The following is a 15,604-nucleotide window of genomic DNA, read 5'->3' as shown; positions in this document are numbered from 1 at the left end:
TTCATCCACATTGGAATGTGCGCCAACGCTCCATTCCTTTTCACGGCTGGATAATATTCCAGTGTGTGGAGAGACCATGGCTTGGGTATCCACCCGTCTGCTGTCTCCACCTTGTGGCTAATGCGAACACAGGCATGCAGGTGCTGCCTCAGTCCCTGTTTTCAGTTCTCCTGGGCATATACATACACACACCGAGGAGTGGAAGGACTGGCTCGCGAACTCTGCTTAACTTGTCGAGGAACCGCCAATCGGCTTTCCACAGAGGCTTCGCCATTTCCCATCCCCACCAGCAGCACGGGAGGGCTCCAATCTCTCTACGCCCTCAGCAACAGGTATTTTCTCTCATTTTTTGACAGCTATCCTCAGTGTGTATGATGTGTTCATCCTCCTCTTTGAAAGCAGAGCTGGGACACCATCCAGCCCCACCTCACGGATCCAGCCAAGGAAATGGGTTCCCAAGGTCATCCCAGAACTCGAACCCTCTGCCCTTGGGCTGTGGCCCCTGCAGCGCCCCGCCCCCACCCCGGGGCACCGTTATTAGTAGGGAATGAATGGCATGCAGAGAAAGATCCTTGGGTACAAACACGCTGGGACCAGTGAAAAGCAGCTGACCCAGCCCTTAGAAAAAAATCCGGAGCAGACGACCCGGAGGACGCCCAAATTTCAGAAGCTACTCTGAACCTCAGGCAATTAACAGCAACGACCTCCATCGGGTTCTCCAGAAAACTACAGGTTTCTTTTTTTCTGGTACCAAAACACAGGAACAAAGCAGTACAGGTTTCTTAAAAAACAAAACAAAACAAAAGAAAACGCACACCAATTCACTCAAACCTGGTCTTGTTGGGTTTTTTTTGTTTTTTTTTTTGTTTTTTAAAGAAAAGACCTTGGCTCTCACCGGCTTTTGTTCCAGCTAAAAGTTGTGGCGGCAGCAGCATGGGCCCTCCTAAGTGGCTCCCATCTGGGAGTCTCGGGGACTAACCCCTTCGGCCACAACATCGTTTGATCTGCCACCTTGGCCATCAAGGGAGCAAATGAGTGGCTTGCAAAAAGGCCTGTCCCCTTCCCAGAGAGACAGGATGCTGGACTGCCTGGCCCTGGAGCCCAGCTCTGCCCCCTCCCCGCCCACACTGGGGCCCGTGAATTTGGTTAAGTGACAACTTCTCTGGGTCTCAAGTTCTTCTGCTGTAAAAATGGGCTGTTGGGAGGATGAAGCGAGTTAACATGTGACGTACTCAGCAGCCCCTGTCACAGAGCTGGTGAACAAGGTATGTATTCTCTGCTGTAGCAGCCACAGGTATTAGGAGGGTGACAGGGTCAACCCCACGTCCCCATCACCTGCATCACAGCAGCAAAGCACCCCCTTCCCCACCGATAACAGGCAACCTGGGGTATATTCCCCCAGGACTGGGTTCCTTAATATACATTATATATATGTATATTATATATGTTACATATATGTATCACATATGTGAATTCATTATATATTCATATATTCATTTTATATTACATTCACATACATAATACATATTCATCATATATTCGCATTATACATATGTATCCATATGTATCCATTCCATTTCTTCTCTTCCTGTGACATCAGGAGTGATTCTGGCAGACTCCACGTGACTTTGACACGTGTGGTAGATTCTCTAAGCTCTTTGCCCCTGACCTTTGGGGAGATGTGCCTTTGGCGTTTTTTCAGTAGCAGTGGTCTTTGTGGGTTTGCTGTCTCTGGGCACGGCCGCAAGAGGAAACTACAGAGGATTCCACATGCCACAGATGGAATTCTCCAACATACAACGAACGGCACCCTCGCTATCAAGGTCCTCTATTACCTGACAGTCTAATCTCTGTCTGTCTTCCAGGAAAGGGAACCTTGCAACCGTTTTCTGGGCAGGACAGAGTAGCGACTTCCTCTGATAGGGCCGGAAGCCACCGAGGCAATGCCAGTGGAGAGTGCCTGTCAAGGCATCGATCTTACATCAAGAGCCAGGATCCAGGCAGCTGAGACCCAAAGCGCTTCAGGTGTGGCACAAAGGCAACCTTCTGTTCGGAAATCAAATCGAGCGACATCGATAGTGCAAACTTAGGCAGGAGCCGCTGTAAAAATTAGAGCCAATCAGAATGCCTTCCCCATCAAATTGTTTTATTAGGCTAAACAGCTTGAACGACTCATTTTGTTCGGTACCCTTCTAGAAAATATTTCAAGTTTTAAATGAACTTCCAATACATAAAACAAAATTACTTTACCATAGACAAATTTCAGATCAAAATACAACACTCTGTTTTCTGTTTTCTTACAGTTATAAAATCCAGTCAATACAAACTACATAAAAAAGATAAAACACTTTCCGTGATCCTCGGTACAAGAGAACAGCACGACGGCAACGTGTTCCCAGAGCACAAACCCCGTGCGCGCGGAGAGGGATCGACCCCCAGTTACCCCACAACACACGGAAGCGGGCCGACAAAGTGCATGCTGCCGGATGGGACAGGGCGGACACACCCCCTTGGCATCAGTGTTACTTGTAAACCATAAAGCAACTCTGTGAGAAAAGTTACGGATTCAAAATTACTTCAACTTCGCTACATTTCACGCCAGCACAGGAACAGAAAGTTACTCCACAGAACAAACCCACAGAACACACGAGCGCACGTGGACCACAGGGTGTTTGAGACTGCGACACTCCCGCGAACTGTCCCACAGTGTGAGCGGTACGACTCTCTTGGCTGCAGCTTCCCCGTCCTTCAGGTCTTTTCAACGGTCCGTACCAGGTCCTTCGAGTAGCTTCTGCGTATTTCACGGCAAATCTCTTGCCTCTTAGCAGCAGGTGTTTGTTTCGAGATCGGGATCCCTGGCTGCACACAACACCACCCTGGCTGAACACACGTCTAAGCAGACTGCTCAACCTGGAATCTTCCCAGATAGCAAAACCTGCGGGATTTACACTCAAACGATCTGTCTGTGTCGTGTCAGAAAATAGAAATGTGTTCGTTCAACAAATGCTTGTGTTTTAACCAGATGAGTCCTGACACGGTGTTTTTTTTGAGTTGGCTATTTATGAAATTCTCCTTACGGTATGAAAAGCGGCAAAACGGCAAATCAAAAGTGTGCTAAAACCCACTTCTCGACAAGGGCCACCGTCAGGTAGTTACGCCTGGAACCACACGGGCAACCAGCCGGGCCAGGACCCACAGTGAACATCAGCCCTGAGTCTCGGAGAGTCCAGTGGGATTTACAGCCCCGTTTTAAGGAATTCCCTTGACACTTTGCTCATAGCAGGAGAGCTACATCAAACGGTAGAGACCGAACGAATCTACGCGTTTATAACGAGCTACGGATGGACCTCCTTCCCAGACACGTGCATCCCTGTCACCGGGAACATAACAGCGATAAAATGGACTCTGCCCCAGCCTGCCTCCGGTGCTTCCGTGGGACAGTTCCTAATGAGGGCGGGAGGGGGCAGCTGGGGCGGGGACGTGCTTTTGTTCAATCCGCTGACCACCCCGGTTCGGCGGAGGCGTCACCGCACGGCAGGCTGCCGCGGCCACGGCTCCTCCTTTTGTACGGCTGTCACAGTTCACAAATGGTACGATTCGAAACAAAGTATCACTGCGTCCCTGGCCACTCGAAGGGGTACAAGAGTGAGGCACCAAACAAATGCTGTGCTACCAGCGGGTCAAAATGAAAAGAATCCCATCAGTAGAAAAAGCCACTGATGATTTAACTAAGCAAGTGTTGCTAATATCTGTGCTTTTCTCAACTAAAGGCCGCTTGGCACACCTCCCACCACAAAATTACCTGCCCCCTGGAATGTGGCTGTTTTCAAGGAGAACTTGAATTCTGAGGTCCCATGTAGGAAAAAAAGATGCTGTGAACCCACATACATTGGTTTGTTTTGAAGCTGATGACACCCTTTTGCCCCGCCGCCCCCCCCTCCCCCCCCCGTATCAGATCCTACCTAGTTTTTTTACAAAGCGTTAAGAGTCAAGTTCAATGAGCACATGCTAGATTAATAATAGCACATTTATTTTCTGGAGTTTCTTCGGAAGCAGAAATCCCTTTTGAAGAAAATAGGAAAAGATGGTCTCTCTCTGATTGTAAACGAGTGGTTCTAATTTCCGATTCTGCTCACAACTTGGAGTGGTGGTTTTAAGTTCCGAGCCCACCAAGAGACAAGGAGACGACGGTCTCGCTCTGCTCTGGTGGATACAATGACGGTGCAGAGCCCGGGGCCCGGCCCCCGGGCTCTGCGTGTGGCCGAGACACAAGGCTCGCTTCTGCAAGCGTCCGAGCCACCCGGGGCCTGAGCACGCCCTGCCAGGCCATCTGGGGCCCGCACGGCGCCTCGCGGCCTGGTGCTGAGGTAGAGTACGTGTGGCACCTCGAGCCCCTTCTCCCGGCTCAGGGAGGAGCCCCGAGGGCCTCCGGGCAGGCGTGGCGGGCGGGCCGAGCTGGGGCCCAGGGAGACTGTTCTAGCCTACAGCTGCTTAAGGAGCCTCCGCTGTGTCGCGGGCCGGGCCTCGGAGGGGAGGCTCCGGCCCAAGCTCTCACCCGGGAGGAGGGGGGGTGGCGTGGACTCTGGGAAGCTCCCCGGGGCCTGGGGGACGGGTCTGGCTCTCTTGCAGCCAGGGCCAGCTGGCCGTGGAAAGTGCTAGTCACAAAGGCTGGGTCAGGAGCTCCTAGAAGAATGCCTTTTCAGTAAACACTTTTAGGCGAATGGTCTGGGGAATAAGAAGAGTTGTGTGTTTGTTTTTTCTTTTTCTCGCCTTTTTGAGATACATAATTTAAGCAGTTAAAACCTCCGGCTGGGACAGGCTAGGATGAGGAGCAGAGGGCGGGATGGGAGGGGCAACCAGAGGGTGTAAACAGGATGAGATAACCTCTTCCACCCTGACCCAGTCTCTACACTGGCGCAGGGAGATGCGACAGGCGCGGAGGGGCCTGTTTCCCCGGAGGCCCCACCAGCGGGGTCCTTGGGCGGCCGCGGCGGGTCGTGGGCAGGAGGACCAACACTGGTTCAAACAGCGCTTCTCAGTAAGCGAAGACCACCCAAGAAATGGGGAGAAAATATACCCAAGTGACGAGAGCACACAGACGGCTCCCTCACGAGGACGTGGGTGCGAGCCCCCACTGGCGCCTGTCTTTCTCTGTTTTGGGACAGATCTTTGCAAGGCCGGGGGTGGGGGCGCAGAAGAGACACGCAGAGTGAGGGGCCGCCTCCGTCTCCTCCAGACTAAAACTGCCATGTGCCTTCACAGAAGAGAGAGAGCAAACCACAGAATCGGATGCTTTGGAAATTCTTCTCAAAGGACGACGAGAATCCACCCCAAGGCTGCCGACTGCTCAAGCTAGAAGGAGCCCCAAGAGGTGGCCCAGCACACGAGCCCCCTGGAGAGCATCCCGGGCCGCGGGGTCACCTGGGCCCTGCTTGAAAGAATGCAATTTTACTCATCAGCTTTCTTAAATCTGCACAGGTACACGAAAGATTTAGAGCAAAAAGTATATAAAAAGCAAGAATCGCTGTTCTGGATGACAGGGTGGTTTTAGGGAAATCTCTAGAACTAGGCCTATTTCTGAAAGCTCTCTGAAGAAGGCTGTGGCTGCTGGCCAGGGGCTGCAGCCAGAAGGCAGAAAATGGGCTGTGGGCAGGGGGGAGAGGAGGAGAGGGAGCACAGGTTGAAAATAACAAAGACTTTTGTCCTCAAAATCAATGCAGAAGTACAAGCTCCCCCTTCCCCACATCACTCACTCAACTGTTTACTAAGCTGTTTGTCTGCAAGGAGCTTTGGAGATGGTGCCCAATATCCTGCCACAGGTAAGAACCCTCTCACCGATGTTGGCATGCTGTCAGTCACAGCCGCAAGGACTCATCCTAGGGGGCACTTTCAGAGACGAGCGCTCAGTACCACAGAGGCCACCCATTTTTCCACGAGGCCACTCTGTCTCTGTGTCCACTGCTGGCCTGAGCCATGCACACCGGCTCGCTCTAAAGACATCCCCACAGGCCAGAGCCTCAGGTCTCTGGAGGTCCTGATTCCAGCTCCCAGAGCGCCTACCACCCACACTGCCGTCCCTTGGGGGGCCCCAGGCTTGCTCAGGTCTCTCTGATGGTGGCGCCTAGAACTGGCAGCTAAATGCAGTGGTCCAGGGGCCCATGTGGGGCAGCCCATGGATGAAGGAGCAGAAGACGTCCTTTTCTAGCTACCAGCCCACTCCCCCAACAAACACTATTCTTTTTTTCTTTTTAGTTTTTTACAAAATTTATTATTATTATTATTTTTTTTACTGTTTGTTTTTGAGAGAGAGACAGAACAAATGGGAGATGGGCAGAGAATGGGGGGGGGGGGAGACAGAAGACCCGAAGCAGGCTCAGTGCTAACAGCAGAGAGCCCGACACGGGGCTCGAACCCACAAACTGTGAGACCATGACCTGAGCCGAAGTGGGACGCCTAACTGACCGAGCCACCTAGGCGCCCCATAAAAAATTTACTTATTTTTTAAAGTAAGCTCTATGCCCAACACAGGGCTTGAACTCACGACCCTGAGATCAAGAGTCGAATGCTCTACCAACTAAGCCAGTCAAGTGCCCCTATTCTTTTTTTTTTTTTAATGTTTATTTTTTGAGAGAGAGAGAGAGAGTGCAAGCTGGGGTGGGGCAGAGAGAGAGAGGGAGACAGAGGATCCGAAGCGGGCTCTTCACTGCCAGCACAGAGCCCGATGTGCAGGGCTGGAGCTCATGAACCGTGAGATCATGACCTGAGCTGAAGTCAGATGTTTAACTGACTGAGCCACCTAGGTGCCACTCTTCTTTTTTTTAAACAGTTGCCTTGTCTTCAAATTGTCAGTGATTCCCCTCCACCCCCCACCCCGCCACGTTTTTTTTCTTTCTTTTTCATTTAGGAACTATCTCCTCTGAACCTAGATACAAGACTTTCTATTTAGCCATGTATTAGACTGTAGCATCACTAAAGACCCTAACACCCAACACTTCATCCCTCCCAGCACTTTTCTCTGCCTTTTATACTTTTATACAAATCACTAAGAAAAAGAGTAAAAATGGACACTGTCACGGTACCGCAGAAGCTGTTCTCAGTGGCATTGTCTGGCATGGCTGTTCGATCCATTTCTCAGCCCTTGTAGCCCTGTTTCTACTTCCTGTTTTATTCACAAAGGTACCAAGAATGACTTTATACAATGTCTTACATGCTGCTAAACCCGCCAGTCCCAGAGTGCGAACCGGAAAGGAAGCGATGTGATGAAAGGAATTAAGTAGCTCACTTTCTGCATCACTTTGTTAAATAACCCTTCTTTATCTGAAGGGGCGGAAGCTCTACCCACACACACACACACACACACACACACACACACAGACACGCACGTACCTGTAACAAATTCTGTTTGTTTTTTTGCTTTAGTTTCACATGGCATCCACGTTAAGAGAGAATAGGTATACTGATCTCAAACAGAGATCTAGAAAATATCCAGTTGATCTGACCAGGGTACTCTACTACTTGTGGATTTTAAGGGAAAAAGAAAAATCAACTTCGGTAAAGAATTTAAAGTATTCTTAGAGGGCTTCATGACGCAAATTCGGAATGGAGGGTTATTTAAAACAACTCTAAGTGGTCTAAGCACGCATTAGGGGATGCTGCAGCTCTACAGAACCATCCTGGATCCAGATATTAGAGCAGTGGAAGGAAAGCAGCGGCCTGGGTCCAGGAAGTAAATCATTTTATCAACAGATACATCCATTTACTTGTAGGTCCCACGGTGGCAGACGTCCGAACGCGGAAGTGCCGAGGTCAGGACGCGCAGCGAGGGCACCGATGACCGGAGGCCGGGCTGGGTGGCCACGGCGGCCACGGTCACACGGTGGCGCCAGGCTCTCATCGCCCTCACGGCTCTGGTCCTCAGAGCAGCCCGAAGACGTAAACACCCCTGTCGTCCTACGTCTACGGGTAAGGAACTGGGCTTCAGGGTTCAAGGGCTCCCAGAGGTCACAAAACAGCCTTCGGTGCAAGCCCTCAAACCCACCTGTGCCTGGCTCCGGGGCCCGTGCACGCTCACAGCCACTAGGCTTGCTTGCGCAAGTCCATAAAGTGTTTACACAGGTTTTCCTCAAGATAATCGAAAGGAAAAGGCTGGGGCCCTGAAGCGGTAAGTGTCGGTTCTCTTGGAAACCACTTAGGAAAATGTCTCACGCCTGCTGCCAGACCCGCTGGTGCTGACGTCCTGTCATCTGGGGAGAAACTCTGCCTTTCACCCTCAAAAGCACAAGCTTAAAAACTAGATCATGTCGGAGGATAACGGCAGTTCTGTCGCTAGCTTTTATCTGGTCTCTACGTTATTCCCGGGACGCTAGGTTTTTAGGAACGGGCAGAAGTCTTTTGGGCACCAGGGATGCTGGGTAATTCCTGTAAGAAACCGCTCCGGGAGGAGGAAGGTCTGACTGGAGGAATCGATGGGCCTCGGGGCGGCTCGCTCGCCTAACTTACCGACCAGGGAAGGTGACAGCCGCTGGCGAGGACAGAGCCCGACGTGCGCCGTGCGGAGAAGGCGCGTTCCACTGATGCTCAGAAAAAAATCCAGTCGCTCGTGATTTTAAGCATCCTGCAGTTCTAAGTTGTTTGGTCAACCTCAACCTTGTCCTTTGGAAACACTTTCAGATTTCATTTTAAAACTCTAGACTGTCAGAATGAAAAGAGAAGAGGAATCTACTAATGAGCCTCTACTGTCATCAAAATTAAAAGACTCTTGGGAAACAAATTCATGGAAATACACTTAATAGCTCCTTAAACCAACCACAGTAGCACCTTAAGACAAAGAAAAACAGTAGCCCCAAGCTTCTGAATTCCCACCGCTGGGTCAGATTACAGGTAGACACCTTCTCGGGTCTGATCCTAACAAGGATGGAGAGTAAGCCCTCTGTTTTACACAGCAGTGGTGTTTAAATATACTACTTTTCTACATCATGAAAACATAGCCTTTTCAAGACTCTTTAAAGTTCAAGTTGAGTTTCAAGTAATCACTTTGCAGCAGCTCTAGGAGAATGACTGTTCCTCCTGATTAAAAGTGCCTATTTAAAAAAAAAAATAGTAAAATGGAAAATAAGCCTTAGAGAATTGTATTCCTCAAGGCCGCCTGCTGCTGGCTTCCAGGCTTTTGTTAAAGGACAGAATGTGTTGAATTCTCCTAAATTGGCAGGGGGTCAAGCACAACACCACATAATGAGGTAGCGGAGAACAGAGTTTTTCCTATAAACACAAAGAACAAGGGAATAGGTGCATTTAATTCTCATCCAATTAAACAGGAAACACGATAAAGCGAGCTACGTATAGTCATATTCATACCAAGTTCACGGGTTTAACTGGAAAAAGTTTTACCCAAGGTTCTAAAGTATGCCTTATTTGTAATTGATAAGCAGGAACAATAAAAATAAAGTTTTAAAACCTATGAATTTTACTTAAATGCTAAAAAGTAAGGTCTAATAAATATAATTCGCTGACCAGAAAGATGAGCCTGTGTCTACTTGGGATCTGAATCATCCAAAGTGGCCACATATTTATACGGGTCATAAGAACGGGCGATCTTTCCCTGTGTGATCTTATGCAGCATGTATGGGCTACACCTGTGTAATTGCTACACCCAACCAACGTGGGGCTTGAACTCACGACCCCAAGACCAAGAGTCACCCGTTCCACCAAGTGAGCCAGCCAGGCTGCTTAACTTATCAGATATCTGATGTGATGAGGAAGGGAAGAAGTCTAAAGACCCAGTCACTGACAGAACTTCGGGGACAGAACTGAACACGAGCAAACCTTCCTCGACCACATGCATTTAGACCAAAGAACACAGAATCTTAACTGAGCTCCTCAGATGTCACGTAAATGCATTGTAAAGGTGAGATGTATTTATAATTAAAAACAGAATCACTTGAGAAACATGCAAAAGTTTTAAAAGTTTTACCAGTTGGCTTGCAAACAAACAATAGCAAACATAAGAGTTCAACACCACTGAGACTTTCCCACCAGCAGGCAGCAAAGCCTTGACCTGATTTCATGTCCTTCTCCAACCTGGGTAAGCAAGTCACAACCCATCTTTATACCATGCATCTCCATCATTTCTGAACTGGCTAGAAAGAGTACCTCAGGGGTTATTAGAGAGCTAGCAAAATACCTCCTTCTACCTTCGAAGACACACTCTCTTCTCCCTTACTGTACACGTGGTAAGAAAAGAAATATAAACGAAGTTTCTGCTCTTTAAGAATAAAAAGTGCTTTTCTGTCAAACACACTTAGTACTTCCGTTCTTACAAGTTTAGTCAATTCTTGAATTTCCTATCGCTAACTGACAAAGAAAACCAAAGACCTTTCAGCTTATGTCTGTATAACTTTAAAGGACATGTTTGAGGGCTTACGTTATACCACAAATGATTATCTTAGGACTGAAAATACTTGCATGCCTAGAAAATTAAGCGATTGTCTCAGAGGCTGAACGGTGAAATGACAATACAAAGACCTGGCTTCTGCTTTGGGTTTCTACTTGCATGTGAGGTGGGAAATGAAGCCGTATCTCCTGGGCCTCAGAGACTGCTCTCTGTCCAGTGGGGCCACTGTACCCATCATGGAGAAGTGAGGATCACAGCAGTATGTTCTGGAAAACACCCAGAGGCACGTGTAAAAAGCAATCAATCCCAACACTAAATGTGATCAGTGGTATTAGGTGTGCTGAGCATAGTAGGGTCCTCCAAACCCTAAAGAACATATGGAAACCACAGAAGTGTGCGTGTGCACGTCGGGCACTTTGTGTGTTGTATCTGTACTAGTTTCTCACTCTAGAATAGGAGGCCAGCACATCTGCATACAAAGCCTTTCATTTAAAATCCAACAAAATAAATCGCTCTTGGAGAGGGCTTCTCAATCCCACAAAGAACATCACTTTGATCACAAGGGTACTGTACTCACTGGCCAACCATTTCCTGACTACCTGCTGTGTGTCAGGCACTGGGGTTAGCAGACGGCCAAGACAGGGTCACTGCCCACGAGGAGTTTACAGGCTAGAGGGAGAGCAGCATGACAGCCCCCCCCCCCCCGAAATCCAAGGAGAATCCCTAGGGGGTCCTCCATAAGCATTTGCTGATTAAACCCAGGGCAGCTTTTCTGTACAAATCCGTCTCCTCCCTTCCTGGCTCCCCCAAGGCTCTCACAGACATGAGGGGCAGCCACGGAACGAGAGCAAGCTCACACTTCCCTTCCACCAGGTGCTTTTTAAGGGGGTCCCAGCACCTTTTAAATCCATGCAGGGGTGCCTGGGTGGCTCAGTTGGCTGAGTGTCCGACCTCGGCTCGGGTCATTATCTCATGGCTCGTGAGTTCAAGCCCCGCGTCAAGCTCTCTGCTGTCATTGCAGAGTCTGCTTCTGGTTCTCTGTCCCCTTCCCCTGCTCAAGCTCTCTCAAAAAACAAACAAACAAAAACAAAACACAAAAACCAAAACCCAAACATTAAAGAATAAATAAATAAATCCACGCAAAGTGCCACCTCATTCTTTCCCCAGATATTCAAATGTCTCCATCTGACCACAGGAGGCATCTTCTAGAATCAGAAAGGCCAACAAGAAGGTAATACTGTAGCATTTTTAGCACTCTTTGGGAAACTTTTTGGTCTGGTACACGGGAGGAGGAACGTACCAAATGGAACCCCAACGGACCAAGGCAGCTGACGAATTTCTCTAAAAACCCAACTTACTACCATGAGTAACTGAGGTGACACAGCAAAGACAGCCTTATCTCTACCAGGTCAATATAAGGATATGCTTCCTGCATATTGCAGGGAACCCCCCTCCCACCCACGAATTATAAAAATGGCACCCCAAAGCATCACGAAAGTGGTAGTACAATATAACAGGACACTTTAGCACAGGGAGTACACCATCCATCATCGCCCAAATATTCTTTTCTGGTTGCTGCGGTTTGAAAACAGCCTACTGTTACCTATCAACTCCTCACAGCAATGAAATAAAGAACTAATGAAAGGAACAATGAGTTCAAAGATTTCCAAGGCCAAATCTTTATAGCTATATCGACTATACTAGTTGGTAAGCACTGTTTTAGTCCCACTGAAGGAATGCAAACACCAGGTAAAACTTACTATACAGACTACGACTCTATGAATATTTACACCCAACGTGAGTTGAACATAGTAGTATAAACTGAAGGGCCACAGGCTCAAGGATTTATCGGAAGCACCAGGAGACAGTAATATATGTAGTTTGGAACTACAATTTTAAAAGTAAACATGTATAAACAGACTTGCCAAGTCACATAACACACACACACACACACACACACACACACACACACACACACACACTCTCTGTCCCTCACACTTTTCCCTCTCACAGGATAGAAGCATTAACACACACTCACACACACACACAAAATGAAAAACAAAAAACAAACCCCCAAAACAGCACTTCATTTTAAATTAAACACTTATATCTTTGAAAAATCTATATTTGGATGTTAAACAAACAAACAAACAAACAAACAAACAAACAAACAAGCCTACTTTAGACTGTAGCCTACGAGAGATCCTTTAAATATTCACTGACTCTAACCCCGAAACAAGTTTCCTTCTGTTGGCGGGATAATGAAAATAAATTGCACTTCCCCCAATGATACTCATTTAAAATTTTAACATCTATCCTCAACTGCCTATTCCAACCTATGCCTGGTAAAAGTGCCTTACGGAAAAAGAAGTATTAAAAATTTATCGAGAAAAAGATGTTTCAAGGCATAAGTGGAATGTTAAAACAAACCTGCATGAAATGACTTAAAATTTATTTCACAATACTGAAGTAACTGTCATTTACAAAAAAGTCACGATTAATTTTGGAGCCTAATAAAATTAAATATATTCCTACCCTTCAGCAGAATATTTTTATATTTATATATAGGAAAATAACAGTTTGGCACTTAGCAGTTCTTGTTGGTTATTGCATCCCGTATTATGTGGCAAATTTATTTTAAAAAACATTATCTAATTTCTGCAGCTACCGTGTCAATGAACTGAATAAAAAACTAAAAAAGAACTGTTTTTATAAAATGAATTGACTAAGTCATGCAGGCACTGATAATATTGCAATAATATTGCAATAACCCATTCACTCCTAAACAATGAATTGTCTCCTTGGAGAGGCCTGGTGTGCACTGGGAAGAATTATAAACTTCAGAAATTAAGAGAATGGCTTATGAAGAGAATTAAGAATTAAGAGAAAGCCTGCCATGGCTTTCACAGGACATCAGTTACTGCTTTAATGTATGTCAGATGCAACTTCTGAAGGCCAAGGTTCTGTTCTGTTCAAGAGATTTTACCAAAGAAAATTCACTTCTTCAGCAATTTGTTTCCTCTAAAAAACGAGTATCTAGCTGTAAAAAAAGAAAGTCTGCTTTCTTTGCAGTGGCCGCGTAGCTTGCTTTGATGAGAAGACATCCCAGGTATCACTGGGACGGTGTGCGGACGACAGCTGACTGGTACACGATTCAGAGGAAAAAGGCCGGCTTTGCTTTACATATCGAATTCGACTGTGTTACGTGAATGTGTGGCAAATCTGGCCCGGGGCCTCTGATACAGAAGATAGACACCTCACGCCTTCTTTCAGCAGTATCTTCTCCACACACAACATTCTTTAGAACCCCCCCCCCCCCACCCCGACAAGTCTTCCTTCAGCAACGTTTACAGCACTGTACTGACTCCTAACAGATGGAAGAAAAAAAACCGCAGATAGGAGGTTACCCTTTTTTCTGTTCACGGTTGGGGAAACACAAGCGAGGTTTCCTATGCATGTTAACAGCATATAAGCATTCCATCTAGGAAGTTTCTAGAAGAAACTCCTATTCTCAAATGTATAAGCAAAGGATACATTTATACATTTATTAATCATTAAGACAAAATACTGCTTCTTACAGCCATTTACTGAGGGCGGTGGAAACTGTAGAAAACAATTAAAATTGAAGAGCTCTGTATTAAATTGATTAGAAACCTGATATTACATAAAATTCAAATTATGATGTAATCAAGCACTTTGAAGTCCCTGATTTCACACTAAGGTGGCATAATTTGAATGGAAAACAAAGTATCTTACAAGGTAAGTGCTACTAATGACAGATTTTCTCCCCGCGGTGGGAAGTGCGGCAGCACGGGGAGACAAGGGAAGGTGGGAGAGTGGAGAAGCAGAGAAGAGATGAATTCGCTCTACTATGAACAGAATGAAATTAAGTTGAGGTAGTTTTATTCTACCAGCCAAACTTTACTTATAATGTAATTTGTCTAAAACTCTTCCTAGTGAACGGCATCGAGAAAATTCTGCTACAAAGACTAGATTCTTAATGCAGGTTCGCGCTCTAAGACAGGTTTTCAATCCGAAACAGTAGTAAACGAGACTCTGTGTGCTTTCAGACAGATTAAAGTTTTTTGATCCCTATATATTTTGTCTGGACAGCTTTTGCAGTCACAGCAGACCTTGGTCACTTGTCTGACTCGGGTCTTTCTTCTGTAACATCCCTTACTCTGCTAATCTCCTCGTGTTTACAAAATGGTTCTGGTTAATTGAACAGGAAGAACGAACGGCACGGCACGAGACCCTTCACAGCTCCGAGAGAACTACCCCAGAAATTACGGCATGACGTATCTAAGTTAACACAGAAGCTAGCAACTGCCTTTAAACTCGCACGAGGGCTGCAACCTGACTCATTAATTTATCGAACCTTTAGATTACTAAGATAGAATGTCATTGAGAGAGAAATTTTATCTTAGTTTCAATTCATGATAATATAGTTTAAAAAAGATTCTTAGGACACAGTACTAGTAGTAAGTGGAGACTACCTGGCCCAATCTAACATCTCAGGCACAAACCTGAATCTGTCGGGCAGGGTTAGGCATGATATTTCCTTCCAAGTGCAGCAGGAACGCAGTCTCGGTGTGTTTGGATATGTTGATTTGCATATACGGATTTCTGTTGTTTCCCCAAGCCAGGTACTGGAACACAGCAGTCTCTCGGAAAGGAGTCCCCTTCCGGGAGAATGCACCTTAGTACGCTAACTTCGATATTTTACATGACCCCGATTCCCACTTCCCTTTGCCTCTACCGGATAGTTACTCCGTTTGTCTGCAGACACATCTACCTGGAGGAACGGATTCCTCCAAGGGAGCTTTTTCGACAGTTACGGGCTCTCCGCGAGAGGAGCTGAAGCGCGGGCTTCTAAGCGTTACAGTAAAACCACCGGAGATACGCTGCCACCTCTGGTCCCCTCGCAGAAAGCCATGTTATGGTGCGCTGGGTCAGGAGCTCTGCCTCCGCTCTGCCGCCTCTTCAGGGTGAATGAACACGGATACGGAATAGGCCTTGCTGGAGCTGCAGGCGGAAAAGCTTGCAATTTGCAATACGTAAGGCTGCACAGCCGGTGCGGCGGAGGTCGGACGGGAGGAGCGGTTTGGTATGGTGCCACGTCCCCGTGCTTCTTTTAAACTCACGCACGTAGTCGTAATTGGTACCTGAACCACGAGAAGCAGCACAGGTGATACAACAACACGTCTTGGAATC

At 47.1% G+C, this 15,604-nt stretch overlaps 1 protein-coding gene across 2 annotated transcripts in view; it reads right to left on the bottom strand.

Annotated features, from left to right (window-relative positions):
• Positions 1–2,129: 2,129 nt before the first annotated feature.
• The window catches only part of GAN (gigaxonin), a 64,503-nt gene continuing 51,028 nt past the window's right edge, over positions 2,130–15,604 (bottom strand). For both annotated transcript variants that reach the window (XM_058709712.1, XM_058709713.1), the window contains one exon: positions 2,130–15,555. In XM_058709712.1, the coding sequence (XP_058565695.1) occupies positions 15,374–15,555 (182 nt within the window). In that variant the 3' untranslated portion in view covers positions 2,130–15,373. The remainder of the gene's footprint in view (positions 15,556–15,604) is intronic.

Source organism: Neofelis nebulosa, chromosome 17 (assembly GCF_028018385.1).
Source record: "Neofelis nebulosa isolate mNeoNeb1 chromosome 17, mNeoNeb1.pri, whole genome shotgun sequence".
In the NCBI taxonomy this organism is placed as follows: domain Eukaryota; kingdom Metazoa; phylum Chordata; class Mammalia; order Carnivora; family Felidae; genus Neofelis; species Neofelis nebulosa.
The sequence above is the reverse complement of the archived record's forward strand: the minus strand, read 5'-3'. Positions and strand labels throughout refer to the sequence as shown.